General features: G+C 44.9%; 1 protein-coding gene across 1 annotated transcript; it reads left to right on the plus strand.

Annotated features, from left to right (window-relative positions):
- The first annotated feature begins 6 nt into the window (after positions 1 to 6).
- LOC140723219 (NACHT, LRR and PYD domains-containing protein 3-like) lies at positions 7 to 19,868 on the plus strand. Its single transcript, XM_073037822.1, has 8 exons — positions 7 to 75; positions 1,106 to 1,277; positions 1,377 to 1,427; positions 15,604 to 17,341; positions 17,879 to 17,965; positions 18,121 to 18,291; positions 18,441 to 18,608; positions 18,774 to 19,868. Exons 2-8 carry the CDS (start codon positions 1,172 to 1,174, stop codon positions 18,880 to 18,882), a joined length of 2,430 nt encoding a protein of 809 aa, XP_072893923.1. The 5' UTR covers positions 7 to 75; positions 1,106 to 1,171; the 3' UTR covers positions 18,883 to 19,868.
- Positions 19,869 to 23,934: the final 4,066 nt, after the last annotated feature.

Genomic DNA, 23,934 nt, shown 5'->3' on the forward strand with positions numbered 1-23,934 from the left:
GCAATAGAAGGAGGGGTGCACGGAGTGAGCCTGGCGTTAACGGCCGAGAATCAGTTCAGTGGAGAGGAACATCGGGTGAGTGAGACTGAGAATGGGTTTGAATTTTCGCACATCACAGAACTCTGACTCATCAGATGTTAAATTAGATAAATGAACAACTGGGAGATATACACTGTACATGCAATCTCAAAAAAATGTGATTCTGAACCACTGATAGAAAGAGTTGAAAAGATACCATGACCTGGCGTGTAGCTGTTCAATGTTTAGAGCGATTTGAGCCACTAACAGTTGCGTCGGCTTACAACGTTAAATGGAAATATGATAGGAAGTTTCAGTTTCAGAAAACCATGCAGAGTGACGGCAGGATGTCAGAGAGAACCGGGACATCATCTTTGGGTGCCACAGGAGCTCCAGTGTGTTCTGTTCTGGGTGGAGATGATTCCGTTACAATCTGTAACTGCAAACAGTGTGAAATATCGGGGAATATTGCCATTATGTAATGAGTTTTTGCTACAACAAGTGTATGGGACATTGGAAAAAAATGTTGAATTTCCCCATGGGGATGAATAAAGTATCTATCTATCTATCTATCTATCTATCTATCTATCTATCTATCTATCTATCTTTTGTAATGTGTAATCACAGAATAAGCAACAACCGGAAAAGGCAAAGGAAGGGCATCAGGTTCTGCTGGTAATCGGCTGTCATGGTGGACACTGACGGATTAAGGGGCTGAATCACATCTTTCCTGCAACTTCTCTACAATTGCTCATTCTGTTTTAAAAACCACCCTGTCATATTTCTTCACCTGTGATTGTTATTTTCTGATTTTACACCGTCAAATTCGGTGAGGAATTATTTATGGATTTGGAGCCACGTCAATGATGCGGTCACAGACCAGCCAGGATCTGATTGACTGGTGGACCAGGTTCACGGCGAATGTCCCTCCGTGTGCTCTGCACTCAGAATGTACAGTCCATGTCCAGACAGGATCAGTACCCGTCCGGGTGACTGCTCAGTGTGATCCCGTTACAGAGCACATCATTTACTTCTCATTCTCTGTGACTCTGTCACTCCCCAATATGTTCACTGTTACTCTTCACAGAAAATCTCTGATCTCGCTGATAAGGGAGAGCGGGCGGACAGTTCTAAACTCCTCCTGAGCCTGGTGATGGAGAAAGGCTCCCGCGCCCGGAGGGTGATGTGGGAAACCTTTGTGAAAATGCGGATTGGTGTCCCAAAGTTTGACAAAATATTGAAAGAAATACAAGAACATGGTGAGATAATTTCACATATGAATTTAATTTTGGATTCTAACATTACACACTTTATAATTTTACACATCTTAATTCCTGAAATTGTTTTAATCCGAATAGGTTGTATTCCAGTTCATCTACCCGTACCGGAGATTCCCAGGGAACTGAAAGGTAAGTGAAGAAACCGCTGTTTCCATCAAAGTTTGATGTTGTGGAGGGCCATATCGTCGTAGAGCCATAGAGATTTGACCAGGTAAATATTGGCACCATGACACAGCGCACATTAATACGCATCGGAAATGTTTGCTGGAGGGAATTTTCACAGGACAGTGTGAGGAACAACGCAGAAAGTTTGGGGGCGGGGGAGTGGTTGCTGAAAGAGATCACACCTCTCTGGGTCTTGCAGCTACAAACCCCTTCACTGAGGTCAGACTGGAGAAGAGGGCAATCGGGAGTTGTGAAATTCTCAGAAATTTCTTCACTCCAAAAGGTGAAATCCTTCCCCTAAAGCAACACAACTGCTGGAACAACCCTCATCCTAAATCACTTTTCTAAATTCCCTCAGATCCTACAGGTCATCATTTGTAGAAATGGGAGTCTATTAAACTTCTTGTTACAGAGTAATAATGACAATATCCATTTAATGAGAAAAGTAGTTAATATCCCAACTGGTCTGTTGAACCCCAAATCAGCAAATGAACCCCACTCTGTTCACATCTGCACTCCCATTGTGCCAAAACTGTTACATATATCTTTTTAATTCCCAACTCAATAATCCTGGGAAGTACATTAGGAGACAGTGTTAGTGAAGGTGAAATATCTTTTTAATTCCCAACTCAATAATCCTGGGAAGTACATTAGGAGACAGTGTTAGTGAAGGTAAAATTGGGGACAGAATCTTCAGTTCCATTCGCAGAAGCTGAAATTCATGTGTGCCAGTGTTGTGTGATGGACATTGTGGAAGGGTAAGAGATGGGAATTAGGACAAAGAAACCAAGGGTTGTGAGTTTGCGGCAGGGAAGGTACAAAGGACTGAAAATATCTATAAATAATATTGCAATTAGTTAAACTGTGACCAACTGGATGCGGAGTTCAGTGCATCCATAAGCACATCATGTCTGTGAAAATGGAGCCCGGGGTAGTGCATGGGCTCACGAGATTGTTAGGCTGAACAATTGCAGAGCGAGTTTCATCACTCAACTCCACATTTAAGAGGAGAGGGCGAAAGGAAAAGAAAAGTTATTAATCTTACAGTAGCCCATGTTTTATCTGAATATTTGAAGCTCTTGAAAAGAAGCATAAGGAATCTTGACTAGATAGATAGATAGATAGATAGATACTTTATTCATCCCCATGGGGAAATTCAACATTTTTTCCAATGTCCCATACACTTGTTGTAGCAAAATCTCATTACATACATTACTTAACTCAGTAATAATATGATATGCATCTAAATCACTAACTCAAAAAGCATTAATAATAGCTTTTAAAAAAAAGTTCTTAAGTCCTGGCAGTTGAATTGTAAAGCCTAATGGCATTGGGGAGTATTGACCTCTTCAACCTGTCTGAGGAGCATTGCATCGATAGTAACCTGTCGCTGAAACTGCTTCTCTGTCTCTGGATGATGCTATGTAGAGGATGTTCAGGGTTTTCCATAATTGACCGTAGCCTACTCAGCGCCCTTCGCTCAGCTACCGATGTTAAACTCTCCAGTACTTTGCCCACGACAGAGCCCGCCTTCCTTACCAGCTTATTAAGACGTGAGGCGTCCTTCTTCTTAATGCTTCCTCCCCAACACGCCACCACAAAGAAGAGGGCGCTCTCAACAACTGACCTATAGAACATCATCAGCATCTCACTGCAGACATTGAATGACACCAACCTTCTAAGGAAGTACAGTCGACTCTGTGCCTTCCTGCACAAGGCATCTGTGTTGGCAGTCCAGTCTAGCTTCTCGTCTAACTGTACTCCCAGATACTTGTAGGTCTTAACCTGCTCCACACATTCTCCATTAATGATCACTGGCTCCATATGAGGCCTAGATCTCCTAAAGTCCACCACCATCTCCTTGGTCTTGGTGATATTGAGACGCATGTAGTTTGAGTTGCACCATATCACAAAGTCCTGTATCAGTTTCCTATACTCCTCCTCCTGTCCATTCCTGACACACCCCACTATGGCCGTGTCATCAGCGAACTTCTGCACATGGCAGGACTCCGAGTTATATTGGAAGTCTGATGTGTACAGGGTGAACAGGACCGGAGAGAGTACGGTTCCCTGTGGCGCTCCTGTGCTGCTGACCACCGTGTCACTATAACCCTGTACCACCCGCTCTCATTTCAAGTTCAAATTCCAAAGATATTAATTTGCGTATGGGTGAATCAGGAAATTTTCGAACTGCTCACATCCCCGTGACATCTGCTAATGTTTTTCCAGTCCACATTCAGACAATAAAGTTCCTCAGTTTACCTACACCATGGTTTTCGGCCAATTATGTTATGCTGACCATGTAACCTACTCTGGAAATTGCCTAAAATATCCTCAGTGCACAAAGTTAGTCCTCTGGAAGATCGGAATGGCAATCCACGTGTGGAACCAAAGCAGATGGAGGATATCTTAATTCTTAACTATTGTTCCATCTCTATTTACTCAGGAGATGGACAAAGGGTCTATGGGAGTGTAGAAAAGCGGCATTTAAATCATGGACCCTGTACAGACTAAAGAAGTAAAGATATTTCACTGTTCAAAATAGAAGATAGAAATCTACAGCATATTCCAGGCCATTCAGCCTAAATTGTTGTGCCAACCATGTAACCTACTCTAGTAACTGCCTAGAATTTCCCTAGCACACAGCCCTCTGTTTTTCTAAGCTCCATGTACCTATCTAAGTGACTCTTTAAAGACCCCATTCTATCTGCTTCGAACACTGCCACCGGCAATGCATTCCACGAACCCACCACCATTTGTGTGAAAAACATACCCCTGACATCCCCTCGACACATATTTGCAAGCACCTTAAAGCTATGCTTCCTCGTTTTAGCCTCTTACCTTCCACGCAATCAATGTCCCTTATCACCTTATACACCTCTATCAGGTAACCCCTCATCCTTCTTCGCTCCAAGGAGAAAAGGCCAAGTACACTGAAGCTATTCTCAATCCTGGCAACATCCTTGTAAATCACCTCTGAACTCCCTCTATAGTACCCACATTTTTCCTGTAGTGAGGTGACCAGAACAAACACACTGCTCCAAGTGGGGTCGAATCAAAGTATTGTATAGCTGCAACATCACCTCACGGCTCTTGAATTCCATCCCACTGTTGATGAATGCCAACACACCATACGCCTTCTTACATCATAAACTGTCAACCCGCACAGCAGCTTTGAGTGTCCTATCGACACGGACCCCACGATCTCTCAGATCCTCCACGCTGCCAAGAGTCTTATCATTAATATTATATTCTGTCTTCAAATTGGAATTAGCAAAATGAACCACTTCACACTTATCTGGGTGGAAGTCCAGCTGCCACTTCTCACCTCAGTTCTGCATCCTGTCAATATCCCGCTATAACCTCTGACAATCCTCAAGACTATCCACAACTTCCCCCAACTTTGTGTCATCAGCAGATTTACTAACCCAACCTTCTATTTCTTCATCCAGGTCATTTGTAAAATTTACAAAGAGGAGGGGAGTCCCAGAATAGTTTTCTGCGGAACACCACTGGTCTCTGACCTCCATGCAGAATACAAAATATCTACAACCATTCTTTGTCTTCTGTAAGCAAGCCAATTCTGGATCCACAAAGCAAGGTCTCCTTGGATCCCATGCCTCCATACCTTCTGAAGGAGCCTTGCATGGGGGAACCTTATCAAATGCCTTCATGAAATCCATGTACACTACATCCACTGTTCTACCTTCATCAATATGTTTTGTTACATCCTCAAATAATTTAATCAGGTCCGTAATGCACGAGCTGCCTATCTGCCATGCTGACTATCCCTAATCAGATTATGTCTCTCCAAATGCTCATAAATCCTGCCTATCAGGATTTTCTTCAACAATTTGCCCACCACTGAAGTCAGACTCACTGGTCTATAATTTCCTGAGTTATCTCTACTCCCCTTCTTGAAAAATAGAAACACATTTGCAACCCTCTAATCCTCTGGCACTTCTCCTGTCCCTATTGATGATCCAAAGATCATCGCAAGAGGCTCAACAATCTCCTCCCTCAGTAGCCTGGAGTATATCTCATCCCGTCCCCTGTAGGTCATCCTGACAGTTGTCGAGGTCTTTTTCCCTGGTGAATACTCAAGCAAAGTATTCTTAAAGTACCTCCCTACCTGCTCCGACTCCATGCATACATTTCTACTATCACACCTGATTGGTCCTATTCTCACGCGGCTCGTCCTCTTACTCTTCACATACTTGTAGAATACCTTTTTGTTTTTCTTAATCTTGCTAAGGCTTTCTCATAGCGACTTCTCGCTCCCCTAATTTCCTTCTTAAGCCGCTTCCTTGCAAGCTTGTAATTTTCTAGAGCTCTAACAGTACCTAGTTTCCTGAAGCTTTCATACGCTTTTCTTTTCTTCTCAACTAGATTTTCTACATATTTGTACACCATGGTTCTTTAATTCTACCAACCTTTCCCTGCCTCAATGGAACATATATATGAAGAACTCTATGCAAATACTCCCTGAAAATTAGTCACATTTCTGCCATGCACTCCCCTGAGAACTTTTGCTTCCAATTTATGCCTCTAAGTTCCTGCCTAGTAGCATCATATCTCCCCGACCCCAAGTAAATGTTTTCCCTAATTGTCTGCCCCTGTCCCTCTCCAGCGGTATGGTGAAGGAAATACAGTGTGGTCACTACCTTCAAAATGCTCTCCCACTGAGAGATTTGACACCTGACCAGGTCCATTTCCCAATACCAGATCAATTGCAGCCTTTTCTGTAATTGGCATATTGTGTCCGGAAACCTTTCTGAAGGCACCTAACAAACTCCACCCTTGCGCTAAGGAGATACTAATCAATATTAGGAAAGTTAAAATCTCCCATTACAGCAACCCTGTTTTGTTTTTACAGTGGCAGTATCAGCCTCTCTGTCTGCGCCTTGATGTCTCTGTTACCAGTGAAGCGTCTATAAAACAACACCGAGTAGAGTTATTACCCCTTTCCTGTATCTGACTTCCATTCATACTGAATCAGTAGACCATTCCTCTATGAAGTCCCCCTTTTCTGCAGCCTTGTCACTATCCCTAATTAGCAATACCACACCCCACCTCTTTTGATCCCTCTCGGTTCATTTTGAAAGATCTAAAGCCGGGCAAACTCAGCAGCTATTCCTGTTCCTGAAACATTCATGTCTCTGTAATGGCCAGAATGTCATAGTTCCACGTATTGATCCACGCTCTACGTTTATCTGCCTTGTTTATGATACCCATTGCATTAAAATAGACACATCTCAAACCACCAGGCTGAATGCACCTTTACTCTTACATCTGCCTATCCTTCCTCACAAACTCCCTAAAAGCTCCAATCTACCCATCTTCTGCCTCTTCACTTCGGTTCCCATTCCCTGCAAGTATAGTTTAAACACTCTGCAATAGCATTAGCAAAGCTCCCCGCCTAGATATGAGAAACATAGAAAACATACAGCACAATGCAGGCCGTTCGACCCACAAAGCTGTGCTGAACATGTCCCTACCTAGAACTACCTAGGCGTTACCCATGGCCCTCTATTATATCTACTTCCAAGCGCCTTAAAACTATGCCCTCTCGTGCTAGCCATGTCAGTCCTGGGGAAAATCCTGACTATCCACACGGTGTTCGTCCCCCTCGGATTCATGTTCAACTGGTCCTTTTTGTGCAGGTCACACCTGCCCTAGGAGAGGTCCCAATGATCCAAAATTCCGAATCCCTGCCCCCTGCTCCAATCCTTCAGCCACTCTTTTATCCCCCAGCTCATTCTATTCCTATACTCACTGTCACATGGCACAGGCAGCAATCCTGAGATTATGACAATTTGAGGTCCTGCTTCTCAACTTCCTTCCTAACTCCCTGTATTATGCTATCATGACCTCCTCCCTTTTTCTACCTATATTATTGGTACCAATATGTACCAGGACCTCTGGTTGCTCACACTCCCATTTCAGGATATGCAAACGTGCTCAAAAACATCACGAAAACTGGCACCTGGAGGGCAAACTACCATCCTTGGTTAATTTTCGCACCCACAGATTCGCCCATCTGTCCCCCTAACTATAGATTCTCCTATTACCACTGTCCTTCTCTTCCGTTCCCTATCTTTCTGAACCACAGGGTGAGACGCAGTGCCGGAGGCACGGCCACTGTTGCTTCCCCGAGGTAGGTTGTTCTCCCCCACCCCACCCTAACAGCACACAAAATGGAGTAGTTATTGTTAAGAGTGGCAGCCACAGCAGTGCTCTCCACAACCTGATGCCTTCCATTCCCTCTCCTGAGGGTCACCCACTTATCTGTCTCCTGTGGCGCCTGGCTGACTACCTCTCATGTAGCTCTTGTTTATCATCTCCTCACTCTCCCTAACAAGCCGAAGGTCGAGTTGCCACTCCAGTTCCCTAAGTCGGTCTCTAAGGAGCTGCATTTTGATGCACCTGGCACAAATATGGCCATCAGGGAGACCGGAAGTTTCCCGGACATCACACATCTGACACCCAGAACAAACCTGGACTCGCAGTTATACCCAGTATTCTAATGCACCGAGCCCCGTGAGAACCTCCTTGTTTAAAGCTTTTCTCTATGACCTGTGCAAAGCTCTCTCTCTCTTTGAATCGACTGTTCCGCTGCGAATGCCTCTACAATTTCTACAGTATATATCTATAATTTGCCTGCAAACTTGTTCTTCACTTTTCAATATGCTGTTTGCCGAGGGAACAGACACGACAGTGAAATTCCCATACCTATTTCTGTAAACAAAATAAGTATTCAGTCCCTGATTGTTCAGGAACATATTTCTACCACTGTCATATTGTCTAAAGTAGCTATTTCAACAATCAATGTTTTTCTACACTCCCTATCTCACCCGAATACATTGAATAGAGAGTCCACATACGCCCAGCAGGTTCCGGACACACAGAGACCCCACAGACCCCTGAAAGGTTCCTGACACGCTGTGAGACCCCACGCACCACTGACAGAGTCCTGACACGCTGTGAGATCCCACACACCCCTGACAGGGTCCTGACACTCAGAGAGACCCAACACACCCCTGACAGGGTCCTGACACACTGTGAGACCCCTCACACCCCTGACAGGGTCCTGACACATCGTGGTTACATTTACTTTCTTTATCCTAGTCAACCTGTAATTTAACCTTCTGGGAAGTTTGCATGGGGACTCCAAAGTCCCTCTGCATCTTTGATGTTTGAACATTCTCCCAATTTTGATAATAATTTCGCACCATTTTTCTTTTTTTTACGAAAAATGTATTACGATAAATTTTCAAACACTGTATTCCATCTGCCACTGTTTTGCTCATTCTTCCAGTTTTATCTTGTTAAGCAGCCCCATCTGTGGCACCTTATCGGACGCCTTCTGAAAATGCAAGTAAATGACATTATATGCCCTTTCCTTAGCTTTTATGCAGTTCTCAACGTCCTTTGTCAGCCACGGTTGCCTAACACTGTTATTCGGGAACTTATTCCTCCGGGGGACATATTTATCCTGCGCCTTGTGAACTATTCCCAAAAACTCCAGTTACCTATGTTCTGCTAGCATCTGTGCCGGTATCTCCCTCCAATCCTCTGGTGCAAGCTCCTCGCTTATGCCTCTGGAATTCACTTTATTCCACTGTGATACAGATACATATGACTTATGCTTCTCCCTCTCAAATATAGTATGAATTCAGTCATATTATGATCACTGCCTCTTAAAGGTTCCTTTACGTTCAGCTCCAATAATAACTATCTGGGTTATTACGCAACACCCGATCTGAGATAACCTTTCCCTAACTAGGCTCAAGCACAAGCGGCTCAAAAACGCTATCTCATAAGCATTCAACAACTTTCCTCTCTTGTACACCGACACTAATCTGATTTTCCTAAACCCCTTGCATATTGAAGTCCGTATTACAATTGTGTCACCCTTATAACTTGCCTTTTCCAGCTCCCTTTGCAATCTCAACCCCACATCTTGGCTACTATTTGGAAATCTATATACGATTTCCAGAATGTGTGTGTGTGTGTGTGTGTGTGTGTGTGTGTGTGTGTGTGTGTGTGTGTGTGTGTGTGTGTGTGTGTGTGTGTGTGTGTGTGTGTGTGTGTGTGTGTGTGTGTGTGTGTGTTTTTTACCTTTGCTGTTTCTAAACTCCACCCATAAATATACGACATTCTCTGACTCTCTGTCACCTCTTTCTAAAGATGTAATTCTATTTCGTAGCAGCAGAACCACACCACCGTCAATGTCTTAGTGCCTGTCTTTTCGATACAAGGCATGTGCTTTGATATTAAGCTCCCATGAAACTTTCAGCCATGACTCAGTGATGCCCACAAGGCCACATCAACCAATCTGTAATAGTGTCACCAGTCTGCCCAACTTATTCCGAATGCCACGGCAATTTAAATACAGAACTTCAGTCCTGCATTCTTCGCCCTTTTGAATTTTGCCTCTTGAGGTACAATTCTTGGCTCTGTCTGCATTTGTACCCAATCATTGGCTTGCCCTCCTTTGCATCCATCATCTACTTATAAGCCTGCTAGCTCATCGTCAGCTTTATCATTCCGCCTCCCGTCCTCCTGCCATGCAAAGTTATGAAAGAAGTCGCGAGTGCAAAGGTCCACTGGCAAGTGAGAGCAGAACTAAGGGTCACAGCCTTAAGGATTCGGGGGAAGAGACTTAGAGCAGAGAACCGCACAGGCTGCTTGAACATACTCCAGTCTAACCCTTCCCTCCCAGACAGTCCTTCATTTTCCAAACGTCCAGGTGCCTATCTGAGAGTCTCTTCAATGACCTGAATGTTATGGGCCTCGAACCTGGCACAGGGGTTCCCAAAAATTTTTGTGCCAGGCACCAATGCCAATTGGCCCACACACCCCGGCTCTACAACCAACTGTGGCAGACCGTTCCACGCATCCGCCACTCTGTGTAAAAATAAAACTAACCCCTCCCCACCCATATTTTCCATCAATCACCTCAGCCCTCGGTTGCACTGGCCATTGCTACCCTGGGGAAATGGCCTTCTCTTACCACCTTAGACCAGAAGACACCGGAGCAGAATTAGGCCATTTGGCCTATCAAGTCTGCTCCACCTTTCAATCATGGCTGATGCAATTTACCTCTCTGCCCCAATCTCCTGCCTTCTCCCCCACCCCGCCCCCCCACGTATCCCTTCATGCCCTGACTAATCAGGAATCTATCAACTTTTGCCTTAAATATACATAAAGGCTTGTCCTCTACAGCCGCCTGTGGCAAAGACTTCCACAGTTTCACCCCCTTCTGGCTAAAGAATCTCCTCCTCATCTCTGTCCTAAAAGAATGCGCCTCTATTCTGAGGCTCTGACATCTGGTCTTTGACTCCCCCACCGTAGGAAACATCCTCTCCATATCCACTCTATCTTGGCCTTTCCCCAGTCGATAGCTTTCAATGAGGTCACCCCTCATTCTTCTGAATTCCAGTGAATACAGGCACAGAGCCATCAAATGCTTTTCATATGACAAACCATTCAATCTTAGAATCAATTTTGTGAACCTCCTTTGAAACATCTTCAGTTTCAGCAAGACCTTTCTAAGGTAAGGAGCCCAAAGAATAATGTGGGATAGACAGTGATGAAATTTTTTGAGAGGTTGGTCATGGCTAGATTGATCTTCTGCCTCAGCAAGGACCTGGACCCACTGCAATTTGCCTATCGCCACAATAGGTCAATGGTTAGAGGCAATCTTAATGGCTCTTCACACAGCTTTAGACCACCTAGACAACACATACACCTGCGTCACGATGCTGTTCATCAACTACAGCTCCGCTTTTAATACCATCCTACCCACAATCCTAACAGAGAAGTTACAGAACCTGGGCCTCTTTAACGCCACCCCCTCCCACTGTACATTGGATCCTCGACTTCCTAACTGGAAGACCACAATCTGTGTAGATTGGTGATAACATGTCCTTCTCTCTGACAATCAACCCAGAAGTGTGTGCTTAGCTCACTGCTCTACTCTCTGTATATACATGACTGTGTAGCTAGGCATAGCTCAAATACCATCTATATTTGGAGGCTTATATATAAATCCCATAATGGTTTTTTTAACCATTGCAATTTCTTAACTCCACCCACAAAAATTCAAAATTCTGTGACCCTATGTCATCTCTTTCTAAAGATCTAATTCCATCTCTTACCAACAGAGCCACATCACCACATGTGCCTTCCTGCCTGTCCTTTTTATTAGAAGTCTATGTTTTGATGTTAAGATCCCAAATATGGTCTTTCAGACACGACTAAGTGATGCCCACAATCTCATATGGACCAATCTCTAATTCCACCAAAATTTATCCACCTTTTCCCAAATGTTACCCACATTTAAATAAAGCCATTCAGTCCTGCATTTTCTCTCCTTTTGAATTTTGATCTATGGGTCAATTTAACTCTTTGCTCTGTCCTCTTTTGCACCCAGTCATAGGCTAGTCCTACCTTACCTTCATGTTACAGCCATCATCTACTTGTAAACTTGCTGATTCATCCTCAGCTCTATCATACTGGTTCCCATCCTCCTGCCATGTTAGTTTAAACCGCTCTCGACAGCTCGAGTAAATCTGCCCGCAAGAATATTGTCAACTCCTGGATTCGAGTACAACCTGTCCTTTTATACAGGTCCCACTGCCACAGAAGAGGTCCCAATTATCCAAAATCTGAATCCTTGCTCCCAGCTCCAGTTCTTCAGCCACACATATATCTGCCACCTCATTGTCTTTCTGTCCTGACTCTCAAGTGGCACAGGCAACAATCTCAAGATAACTACCCTTGTGGTCCTGCCTCTCAGCTTCCTTCCTTACTAATTCCCTGTACTCTTTTTCCGGGTCCTGACACACTGTGTGACCCCACCCACTGCTGGCAGAATCCTGTAAACTTTCACATGCGATGCATCCCCAGACAAGGCCCTGATACGCTGGCGGACCCCACACACCCCTGGTAGGGTCCTGACACACTGTGAGACCCGACACACTCTGACAGTGTCCTGACAAACTATGAGACCCCACACGCCCTGACAGGCTCTTCAAACTCTGTGAAATCTTGTGCACACTTGGCAGGGTTCTAATATACTGTGAGGTCCCACATCCATTAAAAAATCTGTCTTCTGGTGTAGTGTAGCTGCAAGTAAATGTTTCCCACACTCCATCCAAACCCTGTTTTACATTAATATCTGCCTTCCCCTAATTCAGGACCTCGATACTCGGGGCATCGTCATCCCTTTCCATAACTGAGACAGATGTTCTTTATGTACAGATTGCTCCCCCACTGAAAATCCAAACACATGCCCAGCTACATTATCTTCTGCCCAGCTGAGTCGAAGGAAGATGCAGGTTAGGCTAGTAAACCTCATTGTAAGGCCGGCGGGGCCGGGTAAATGAACATGATGGGATGGTCCGGTCTGAAGTGGTTGGGTCAGTGCAGAGAGTGTTGCGAGTCAGGTTATTGTACGTTAAGAGGGGATCAGCACATGGACGTGTGATGTTGTGGTCTTTGTGAAGACTTGATTGAGCAACAAAATTGGCAGATCGATACTCCAGAGTTCCGAAATTTCAGATTTGAGAGAGGAGATAGTACAGTTGGAGAGGTTTATTTGCTGATCTGCGGAATTTCGCAGCTGCACTCAGAGGACATACTGGGGAGTTTAAGCTCTGAGGCAATATGGGGAGAGATACAATCACTGATGGGTTTTTGCTGAACATTCCCCAGTAGTTATCTGGAGATACAGGAACTGATATGTCAGCAAATTCTGGAAAGGTACAAAAGCAGTAAGTTTGTTGTAGTGGGTAATTATAACTTCCCCTGTGTTGCTGATGACCTTTCATTCTTTGTCCCGTGTTCCCTTACTGCAAGAATATTTTAGGAACCGCTGATGGTGGGATGTGTTCTGGGAATAATGTGTGTAATCTCCGAATTAGAGGAGAGGACATACTGCAGGTGGTATTGGGATGTATGCCTGCAAGATGCTCGGGTTTCAGTGGGAGAGCCTTTGGGAAAAGTGAACACAACTCTTGTTCTCAGATGTGTATGAATAAGGAGAGATCCACAAATCATGCGATTATAGAGTGTGGGAAAGTTAAATTGGGAGAAGACAGATGGAATGGCAAAGGGTTAGAGTGAGAGAAATATCAGATGGAGTTTAATCCAGAGAAGTGTGAGTTGTTGCAATGCAGATCAAATGCATGGAGGAAGTATAAAGTCCAGAGGCGTCTTGTTGTCCATGTCCATAGCTCCCTGAATGTAAATCATATTTGCCACAGCTGTATAAAACTTAGGTTTGACTGCACTTGGAGTATTCATGCAAATCTGTCCCCCATTACAGAAAAGATGTGAGGACCTCAGTAGCTGCTGAAGAGAAACGCCACTCACATCCTAGATTAGAGAGCATAAACTTCAAGGAGGCAAACTTGGATTCTTTTATATAAAGTGTAAAGGGTTGTAGGGAGGCAATGTGTTGTATTATAAAATTGAGAGGTGAAGATAGTCAGAGGCTTTCTGGAGTAGAGATATCAGATAATAGAGGTTATTCATTTGGAGCGAGATGGGGGAAAGATGAACCATGCATTTGCTTTTACACAGAATGATGTGTGCCTGCAATATGCTGCCGGGGTGGAGATGCATGTTGACATTCAGGGAATGGGGGAAATGATTACTACCGGAGGTAGGCGGGATGTGTTTAATGTGGCATCATTTTGGCACCAACGTTGTGGGCCGAAGGGCCTATTCCTGTGCTGTTCTGTGTACTGTGCAGGTCCTGTGCCACCTTCTACCGAATTCCCTCTGTTTCTCCTCCCTTTTTCACCACCCGACCGGTAATCAGCATGGTTTTCAAACTTGCATTTAAAGTCACAGACCAGTAGCATCTCGCCTTTCTCTCCTTTCCACAGACGTTGTCTGACCTGTACTCACATCTACACTCCCGTCCTTCTACAGCTGTGCTGCAGAGGGCAGGCCAACAAGCTACATAACTGTGGCGGATTGGAAGGCTCTACAACGGGTTGTCAAAACTGCCCAATGCATCATCGGCACCCCCAGCCCACCTTCCATCAGGGACGTATATACAGAAAGGCACCGGAAAACGGCCAGCAGCATCAGGAAGGAACCCACCTATCCTGCCTATGGGCTGTTTGCCCCTCTCCCATGAGGGAGGAGGCTACATAGCATCCACAGCAGGACCACCAGACTCAAAATTAGTTACTTTCCTCATGCAGTAAGACTGATCAACACCTCCAATGACTAAGCCACCCCTCCACAACTAACAACCCCCACCTCACCACCAGCACGGTTTGAAAATTTACAGTCAGAACCACCTGAGGTCAGAGTGACTCCTGTATCTTATGTATTTATATTTATTGTGTTTGTCATTGTTTTCTTTATCTGAGTTTTTTTGTGCTACATCAGATCCGGAATAACAATTATTTGCTTCACTATTACACTTGTGTAACGTGTATCTTGAATCTTGAATCTGTTGAGTATTTGCAACGCATACTCTTTAAGAGACACGAGACTGCGGATCTGCCGTCTTAAGCCATTTGCTGCAGGAACTCAGTGAGGTGAGCAGCGTCTGTGATGAAGGACGCCTGGGGAGTGGGTGAATTGTCTGCGTTTTGTATCAAAAAGCTGACTGTCTCAATCTCTTGAACAGGGAGATTGACATTTTCTCCTGCAGTCGCACCCTCACAGCGCAAATGCTGATACACAAAGCTATTTTTTTTTTTTGTATTTTGAATCAGTGACTGTGTAGAAGGAGCTGTGATTCCCCAACTTGTTCCTTTGACAGAACGCCCAATACACTTTCCTCTATCTTTCAAAGTTCTCCCACAAAAACAATGACAGCTGTGACAATAGTGAGAGGGTGTCCAATACCGGACAGTTGGGGTTCGGTAAAATACCAGGGAAATACTCACTTTCACAGCAGAATTAAAGTGGATATATGATGATCAGGTATTTATCTAAACCAGGCCTTTCTGTCTAGTTCGGGGTCTGTTAATGAAATTTACTTCACTGCACGAACATCCATTGATGAATCCAATTAATGCAATAGCTTTGAGCTAACTCTTGTGTGCTTAGATACTGATTTCTGATTTGAGGCATCTAACAGTTTGTTCACTGTCTGTTCCCATGGAAGATGTTCAACAGAAACACAAGGAGACTCTGCGGACACAAACTGAAACACTGAGAGTGAACACGATCCTGATGAGGGAGAAGGTGAAGGTTTTCCAGCTGGTTGATCGATACGCTGAGCTCACGGTCATTTCTACTGTTCGAGATCGGAGACTGCTGGAAGACGAGCTGCTGGCAAGAGGCAGAGACCACGAGGAGTGGAGAGAGAAGCATCTCCGCGGAGAGCTGGAGAAAATCCGGACTGATCAGTTGTTCCAGAGCAGATTTTCCCAAAGTTACTCCATATCTGGGAGTTCGGCAGCAATGGCCGGAGTCCCCGGGATCGGGAAAACAACAATGGTTCAAAAGATTGTTTATGACTGGGCCACGGGGAAAATATACCAACAATTCCAGTTTGTCTTTAGTTTCAAATTTCGGGATTTAAACTCCATTAACAACAGAATAAACCTGAGGGAACTGATTCTGGATCAATATCCTTACTTTGGGAATATCCTGAGAGAGGTCTGGAAGAACCCAGAGGGATTGCTGTTTATATTAGATGGTTTGGATGAATTCAAACACAGAATCGATTTTGCTGACAGTCGGAGAGATACAGAACCCAAGCACCAGTGCCCAGATCCCGAGTGGTGGTGTGAAGTGTCTGACATTGTGTACAGTTTAATCCAGGGCAAGCTGCTCCCAGGGTGTTCAGTGCTGGTGACCACCCGTCCAACTGCGTTACATTTATTGGAAAAGGCAGAGATTGGTATCTGGGCAGAAAACATGGGATTTGATGGTGAGGAACGGAAAGAATATTTCTTCAGGCATTTTGAAGATCAGACAGTGGCAGCAGCTGTTTTCAAACACGTGGAGGAGAACGAGATCCTGTACACTATGAGCTTCAACCCCTCCTACTGCTGGATCCTCGCTTTGGCACTGGGCCCCTTCTTCACACAAAGAGTCAGGGACCCGCAGCGAGTTCCCAAGACCATCACCCAACTGTACTCCTACTATATGTACAACATCCTGAAAAACCACGGCCGTGAGATTGAGAACCCCCATGATGTGTTACTCAAGGTTGGTCAGATGGCCTTCAGAGGAGTGTCTGAGAGGAGGATTGTGTTTACAGATGGAGATTTGATCAAGTACAATCTGCAGCCTTCCCAGTTCCTGTCCGGGTTTCTGATGGAGCTTTTAGAGAGAGAGGATTCTGCCCGGAGCGTGGTGTACACATTCCCACACCTCACCATCCAAGAGTTTGTAGCTGCAGTCGCACAATTCCTGACTCCACATCCCGGGGATATCCTGAAATTCCTCACTGGAGCCCACAACACGGAAGATGGGCGATTTGAGGTATTTCTCCGTTTTGTTGCTGGTCTCTCCTCCCCAATGACAGCTCGGGGCCTGGAGGAGTTTCTGGGTCCATTTCCTCATGAAACAATCTGCCGGGTGATTGACTGGGTGAAGGAGGAGGTTAAACGCCAGAGTGGAAACACGGAGAGTGAAGCTGGTAAAAGGAGCCTCCTGAACACATTACACTACCTGTTTGAGTCTCAGAATCGTGGACTGGCCCAGGCCGCACTGGGATCTGTGGAAACACTTTCATTCAGTGCAATGACACTGACCCTGATTGACTGCGCGGTCCTGTCTCATGTCATCAGACTCTGTGATACAATAAAACACCTCGACCTGTGGAACTGCCACATTCAGTGTGAAGGAATCCAGCGGCTGGGACCCGGGCTGCACAAGTGCCAGGAGTTGAAGTAACTTGATTTATCTGTCACTCTGAACAGTGACACTGTTCCATTGTGTTATTTCAATGTAAAGGGATTTGGCTAAAACTGTAGTAAATCAGATTGTAAAGAATTGTGATAAATACCATTCCCCTTCATCGTGTGAGATCACTCTTCCCCATCCTCCTTCTTCCTGTTGGATTTCTCTTACCCATTACCCTTCTCCTGTCTGATCTCTCTTTCAATCCTTTTCTTCGAGTAGAGCCATTTCCCATCTACTGTGGGACATTCTCCCACCTTTCCGACCCCCTCACATCAGGAACACTTTTCTAACCATCGGGGAATGAGACAGAATATGTGGAGTTTACAGGGTCACACTGACAGACTAAATTACTGACATTCGGTGTTACCCTGGAGCTGGTCGGTGAGGGACATTGACAGTGATGGGAACTCCAATCAATGATTTACTGTAGGGATTAAAGTTTCCTGAAATATCCCAGTGAGAGAAATTCTCTCAGACCCGTAGTTTGAATCACTTTTTTCATCAATTTGTCTGTTTGTGTTTAGCCTTGGGAGGAATGACCTGGGAGATTCAGGAGTGAAACTGCTGTCTGAGGCTCTGAGGAACCCGGAGTGTAAAATACAGAAACTGGAGTAAGTACCAGACTGTGGGAGATTGTGTTTACAGTCACTGGGTGTCTGACACTGAACATTAATGTGATCAGTAATTGTGTTACTGATAAACACTGGGGATTTGTACCGTCTCCTGTCTCTCTGTGTCCTTCACCCTCACTCTCTCTCATCTCCAGGCTGTGGGATGTCGGTCTCACAGATTCTGGTGCCGAGGATCTCGCCTCCGCTCTTAGTACAAACCCATCACTGATGGAGCTGAACCTGAGTTATAATAAACTGGGAGATTCAGGAGTGAAACGGGTGTCTGCGGCTCTGAGGAACCCTTTGTGTAAAATACAGAAACTGTGGTAAGTACCATACTGTAGGAGATTGTGTTTACAGTCACTGGGTGTCTGACACTGAACATTAATGTGATCAGTAATTGTGTTACTGATAAACACTGGGGATTTGTACCGTTTCCTGTCTCTGCGTCCTTCACCCTCTCTCTCATCTCCAGGCTGGGGAAGGTCGGTCTCACAGATTCTGGTGCCAGGGATCTTGTCTCCACTCTCATTTCAAAGCCATCACTGACGGAGTTGGGCCTGGGAGTAAACTCGCTCACAGACCGATCTGCCCTCGCTCTCCGCCGCCTCATACTGACCCTTCCAAGTCTAGAGCGGATCGAGTGAGTGTGTCTGTTAATGTTCATTGTGATAAAATATCAGCGGATCCGCGGGTTTTCTGGTGATATTTGTCTGTGAGTGTTGTTGAAACATTAACCCCGGTCCCCTGTTACTGACACTGTTGTGTAATCTGGTTTATTTCATCTATATTCTTCCCTTTGTTTCAGGCTGCGGTATAATCGGTTCAGTGAGGCTCGGGAGAAGGAACTGAGACCTCTGCAGAAAACCAGAACGGGACTGAGAGTGGCCGTGTCGTTTGAACATCTGATCCGGTGAACATCTGAATGTGTGAACATACCCGTTCGCAGGATGGGGACATTTCGTCCAATTCGCCGCCGTCCCCTTTAACTCCCGCCCTTACCTTTAACGGTCTCCGACCAGGTTTCATTCCCAATGGTTCTAACGGCTTCAGCTTCTTGCCCTGTAACATCGGAAGTGGTCAGCAGTGATGTATTAACCCTGAACATCCTCTACATAGCACCATCCAGAGACAGAGAAGCAGTTTCAGCGACAGGTTACTATCGATGCAATGCTCCTCAGACAGGATGAAGAGGTCAATACTCCCCAATGCCATTAGGCTTTACAATTCAACCGCCAGGACTTAAGAACTTTTTTTTAAAGCTACTATTAATGCTTTTTGAGTTAGTGATTTAGATGCATATCATATTTTTACTGAGTATGTAATTAGTTTTTGCTACAACAAGTGTATGGGACATTGGAAAAAAGGTTGAATTTCCCCATGGGGATGAATAAAGTATCTATCTATCTATCTATCTATCTATCTATCTATCTATCTATCTATCTATCAATCAGAGTGCGGGTTCGAGACTCCCACGTGAAACCCTGGGGAATTACACAGACAGGAGGAGCCCGGGGTCCGGGGCTCAGTCTGGGACACCGGTGTCCCGGGGTGGGTGATCCCGGGAGAGAATCCTTTTGCTCCCTTTGCTGAGGACGGTGCATTCGGCAGCCTGGCCGATATAATGATGTTAAATGGACAAATCCCTCGGCAGTGACCCTGGATCTGCAGCGATCCCGGACACGGACCTGAAGTGTGATTTTATAATCATCGGTTCCCCGATGCAGAGTGACAGTGAGAAACGGGACTGATTATTCACCCGGTCACTCGTTGTCGCCGGTCAGTTAATTGTGTGTGACTGTGAGTGAGTCGGGAGCCGCTTATTTATTCCCGCACGTCAGCAGCTCACACATTGTTTAATTTACATTTGTCATGATGAAATCAATAAACGGCTGTAACTTCCTATCCTGGTGCCGGACTCGAGTTTTATTTGAGGTTTCTGCTGCCCCCCGCACCCTGTGCACTGCAACAGTGGGTCGGAGCTCCTCACACTGACACAGTAGCGTCTCAGCTCCAGGCTGAGGGAGGTCGGACTGGCAGAGTCTGGGTGACCAGGATCTCATCTCTACCCAACCCGCATCGTGGCTAACTGGCCGCCGCAGACGGGTGTAGAATGAGATATATCAGCTAAATTGTCGTTGACCCCCTCCTGCCACAGTGCAGAGGGCCTGAGTACGAAAGGGATGGGGGATGGAAAACTGGCATCAGCACGGGGTGTCTCCTGGGGTTAGACATAGAGTGAATCTCCCTCTACACCATCCCAACACACACTCCCGGGATCAGACAGAGTGAAGCTCCCTCCACACTGTCCCATCACACACTCCTGGAGTCAGACACAGCGTTGAGCTGTTCTGAATGAGCTGGGAGAAATCGAGGAAAAACTGCTGTTTTAAGTTCAGTGGATACTTTGGAGGTGGTTCGAAACGTCTCTTGGACATCTATGTGACCGGCTGGTTTAGTGTGGAAGCTTCGCTTGGAGTTTTTCTGCCAGGTTGGACCGTGTTCGTTGACGGCTGCGAATTGCGTAGCACCCTGCTGTGGCCGCTGTCAGCTTGCCAGGAAGCCGGGTCGCTCCAAAAACCGGAGACAAACGCCGTTGTTCCCACACTGACATCGGGACAACCTCCTTCCATCTTTACCGTCGTGACCCTCGTTCGGTGTCATAGCCGAAGCATCGTTTGAGACGTCTCGATCTCTCACGGCCTGGAAGTTCTGCAGGACTAACGGAGCCTTTCCTGGCGTTGGAATTTCTGGCACTGAGCCAGCAAGGGACTGTCGAGTACAAACTTTTACGGCCGGTTACTCAACTCGCTCCAGGACTTTATAACCAGCACCGGCATATCATTCTCGACTCGGACATAGAAGCAACATGCCGGACCGGTCTCCAGGGAGTCACAGGCCTTCGGGGAGTTATGCAAAGGCGGCTGCCTCTCCAGCCTCGGACAACGCCCTGTTTCGGTCGGTGAAAGTGGAACGCGGGGTGCAATGTATTTTGCGAACTGGAACTACCCTGGAAAAGTGCGCGGAGGCTATGGAAGACTTGTTGGGGAGAGATGGTGTTTTGGCCACCGAGAAAGACTTCCGGAAGGCAGTGTTTTATCTGAGGAATGATGAGTTGGTGCATCGGGCCCTCAGTAGGGGGATCACGGTGGAAAACATCTTTTTTAAAAATTTCTTTATTAGTTTTTCAAAACATTTTACAAATGAAAAACCCCAAATCCCAATGAGGAGCATTAATACAGTGCAAAATTAAACATACAATAACAATATGCTACAAAGGAAGAGAATTTAACAAAAAAGCACCTAAATTAAAGACAAGTAAGCTTAGTGTCCTCCCCAAGCCCCACAACACAAGAAAAAAAACAACTCCAGACCGACCACAACACAATATAAAGAGTATAGGTCAGGACAGTCAAACTCCCAGACTGTGAATACACTTAGCAACAGAGGATAATAATGCCTACTACCAGAAAAAAAAGAGGGAGCTGAAAGCAAGGGACCGAAAAGAAGAAGAAAATAAGAAAAAAAAACCCTAGTCAAGAGGAAGGTTATGAAAGTACTCGATAAAAGGTCCCCAGACCTTATGGAACTTTAGATCCGAATTAAGAACTGAATAATGAATTTTTTCGAGGTCCAAGCAGGCCATAATGTCGTTAAGCCATTGCGCATGAGTGGGCGGGGCAACATCTCTCCATCTAAGGAGGATCAAGCGTCTCGCCAGGAGAGAGGCAAAGGATAGTATTCGGCATTTGGTCAGACCCAGACATAAATCTGTCTCGCCCCAAAAATCGAACAGAGCAATTAAGGGGTTTGGTTCTAGGTGCTGATTCAGAATACCCGATAGTGTAGTGAAGACATCTTTCCAGAATTTCTCCAAGCTAGGACAGAGCCAGTACATATGGATGAGAGAGGCCACGCCCCTCTTGCATTTATCACAGAGCGGACTAATACCAGGGTAGAATCGAGATAGTTTAGATTTAGACATATGGGCTCTATGAACATTCTTAAACTGTAAAAGGCAATGGCGAGCACAAAGAGAGGTTGAGTTAACCGATTTGAGAACTGAGTCCCAGCTCTCCTCGGATAAGGAGATATTTAAATCCTGCTCCCAGGCCATTTTAATTTTATCCACAGGGGCCCGTCGTAAGGCTGCTAGTTTATCTCGGATAATTGATATTAAACCTTTACCTAGTGGATTAATGGAAAGAAATAGGTCCATAGCATTTTTCGCAGGCATGTCAGGAAAGTTAGGAATTAAAGGAGCAATAAAGTGTCGGATTTGGAGATATCTGAAAAAGTGAGCGTTAGGCAGGTTGAACTTAACAGAGAGCTGCTGAAAAGAAGCGAAGCGATTATCAATGAAGAGATCTTCAAAATGACTAATGCCCTTCCTATACCAAACATGGAATGCTGAATCGTACGTAGTAGGTAAAAAAAAGGTGATTATGTGCGACAGGGCTAGAAACGGAAAACCCCTGGAAACCATAGCATTTCCTGAACTGAGCCCATATACGCAAAGTGTGTCTAACAAGAGGATTAGCTATTGATCTGGGCAGACTACTAGTGAGTGCAGAGCCAAGAAGTGCAGATATAGATAATTCTTTAGTGGAGCTCAACTCCATTTCCACCCAGTTAGGGCACTCGGGTTGGCCGTGGAAGAAAGACCAGAAGGTAGCACAACGTATATTAGCTGCCCAATAATATAAGCAAAAGTTAGGTAAAGCCATGCCACTCTCTTTTTTAGATTTTTGGAGGTGGATTTTATTAATTCTAGAGCGCTTATTCTGCCACAGATATGACAAAATAATAGAGTCTAAGGAATCAAAAAAAGATTTAGGAATAAAAATTGGGATAGATTGAAATAAGTATAAAAATTTGGGGAGAACATACATTTTAACATTAATACGATCTACCAAAGACATAGATAGAGGTGACCATTGTATCAGACTCTGTTTTATAGCATATGAAAGATTGACAAAGTTTTCACGAAAGAGATCTTTAAACTTCCTTGTGACTGTAATTCCAAGATAAGTAAATTGATTATGGACTACTTTAAAAGGGAGATCACGAAATATTAGTTCTTGTGCTTCTTTATTAATTGGGAAAAGTTCACTCTTATGTAAATTAAGTTTATAGCCAGAGATCTGGCTAAACTGGTCAAGAAGTGAAAACATTAGAGGTAAGGATGTAGACGGAATTGAGAGAAAGAGTAATAAGTCATCAGCATAGAGAGAAACTTTATGCTCAACACCCCCTCTCCAAATCCCGGTCAATTCAGGACAGTTTTGAAATGCTATCGCCAGAGGTTCTATAGCCAAATCAAAGAGAAAGGGACTTAAGGGGCATCCCTGACGGGTGCCACGTTTGAGATTAAATACTTGGGATTTCTGAAAATTAGTTAAAACAGAAGCAGTAGGACACAGGTACAGCAATTGGATCCAAGAGATGAAACTTTGGCCGAGGTCAAATTTTTCTAAGACTGCAAAAAGGTAGTTCCACTCTATATGATCAAATGCTTTCTCCGCATCGAGGGAAATAACGCATTCAGGAGTCCCAGTTGGAGCTGAGTATAAAATATTAAATAGACGCCGAATGTTAAAAAAAGGGAGACGGTTTTTAATAAAGCCTGTTTGGTCATCAGAGATAATGGAGGGAATAACGGTTTCTAATCTATGAGCCAACGCTTTAGCTAAGATCTTTACATCAACATTGCGCAGAGAGATCGGCCTGTACGAGGAACACTCTGTTGGGTCTTTGCCCTTTTTTAAAAGAAGAATAATAGATGCCTCATTGAAAGAGGGTGGCAATTTGCCGTAATTAAACGAGTCAGATAATACTGAAAGTAACTGAGGAGAAAGAAGTGAAGAGAATGATTTATAAAATTCTACAGGGAACCCATCAGGTCCAGGAGATTTCCCTGAGGACAGTGCAGAAATTGCAAAAGATATTTCTTCTGATGATATAGGCGC

The sequence above is a fragment of the Hemitrygon akajei genome, unplaced genomic scaffold (assembly GCF_048418815.1).
Source record: "Hemitrygon akajei unplaced genomic scaffold, sHemAka1.3 Scf000105, whole genome shotgun sequence".
In the NCBI taxonomy this organism is placed as follows: domain Eukaryota; kingdom Metazoa; phylum Chordata; class Chondrichthyes; order Myliobatiformes; family Dasyatidae; genus Hemitrygon; species Hemitrygon akajei.

What these genes read in the sequence shown, in the direction of transcription:
- LOC140723219 (XM_073037822.1), top strand. Translation starts at nt 1,172, where the DNA reads ATGGAGAAAGGCTCCCGCGCCCGGAGGGTGATGTGGGAAACCTTTGTG. An exon ending in GATTCCCAGGGAACTGAAAG is followed by an intron (nt 1,428 to 15,603) that starts GTAAGTGAAGAA and finishes TTCCCATGGAAG; the next exon opens with ATGTTCAACAGAAACACAAG. An exon ending in CACAAGTGCCAGGAGTTGAA is followed by an intron (nt 17,342 to 17,878) that starts GTAACTTGATTT and finishes GTTTGTGTTTAG; the next exon opens with CCTTGGGAGGAATGACCTGG.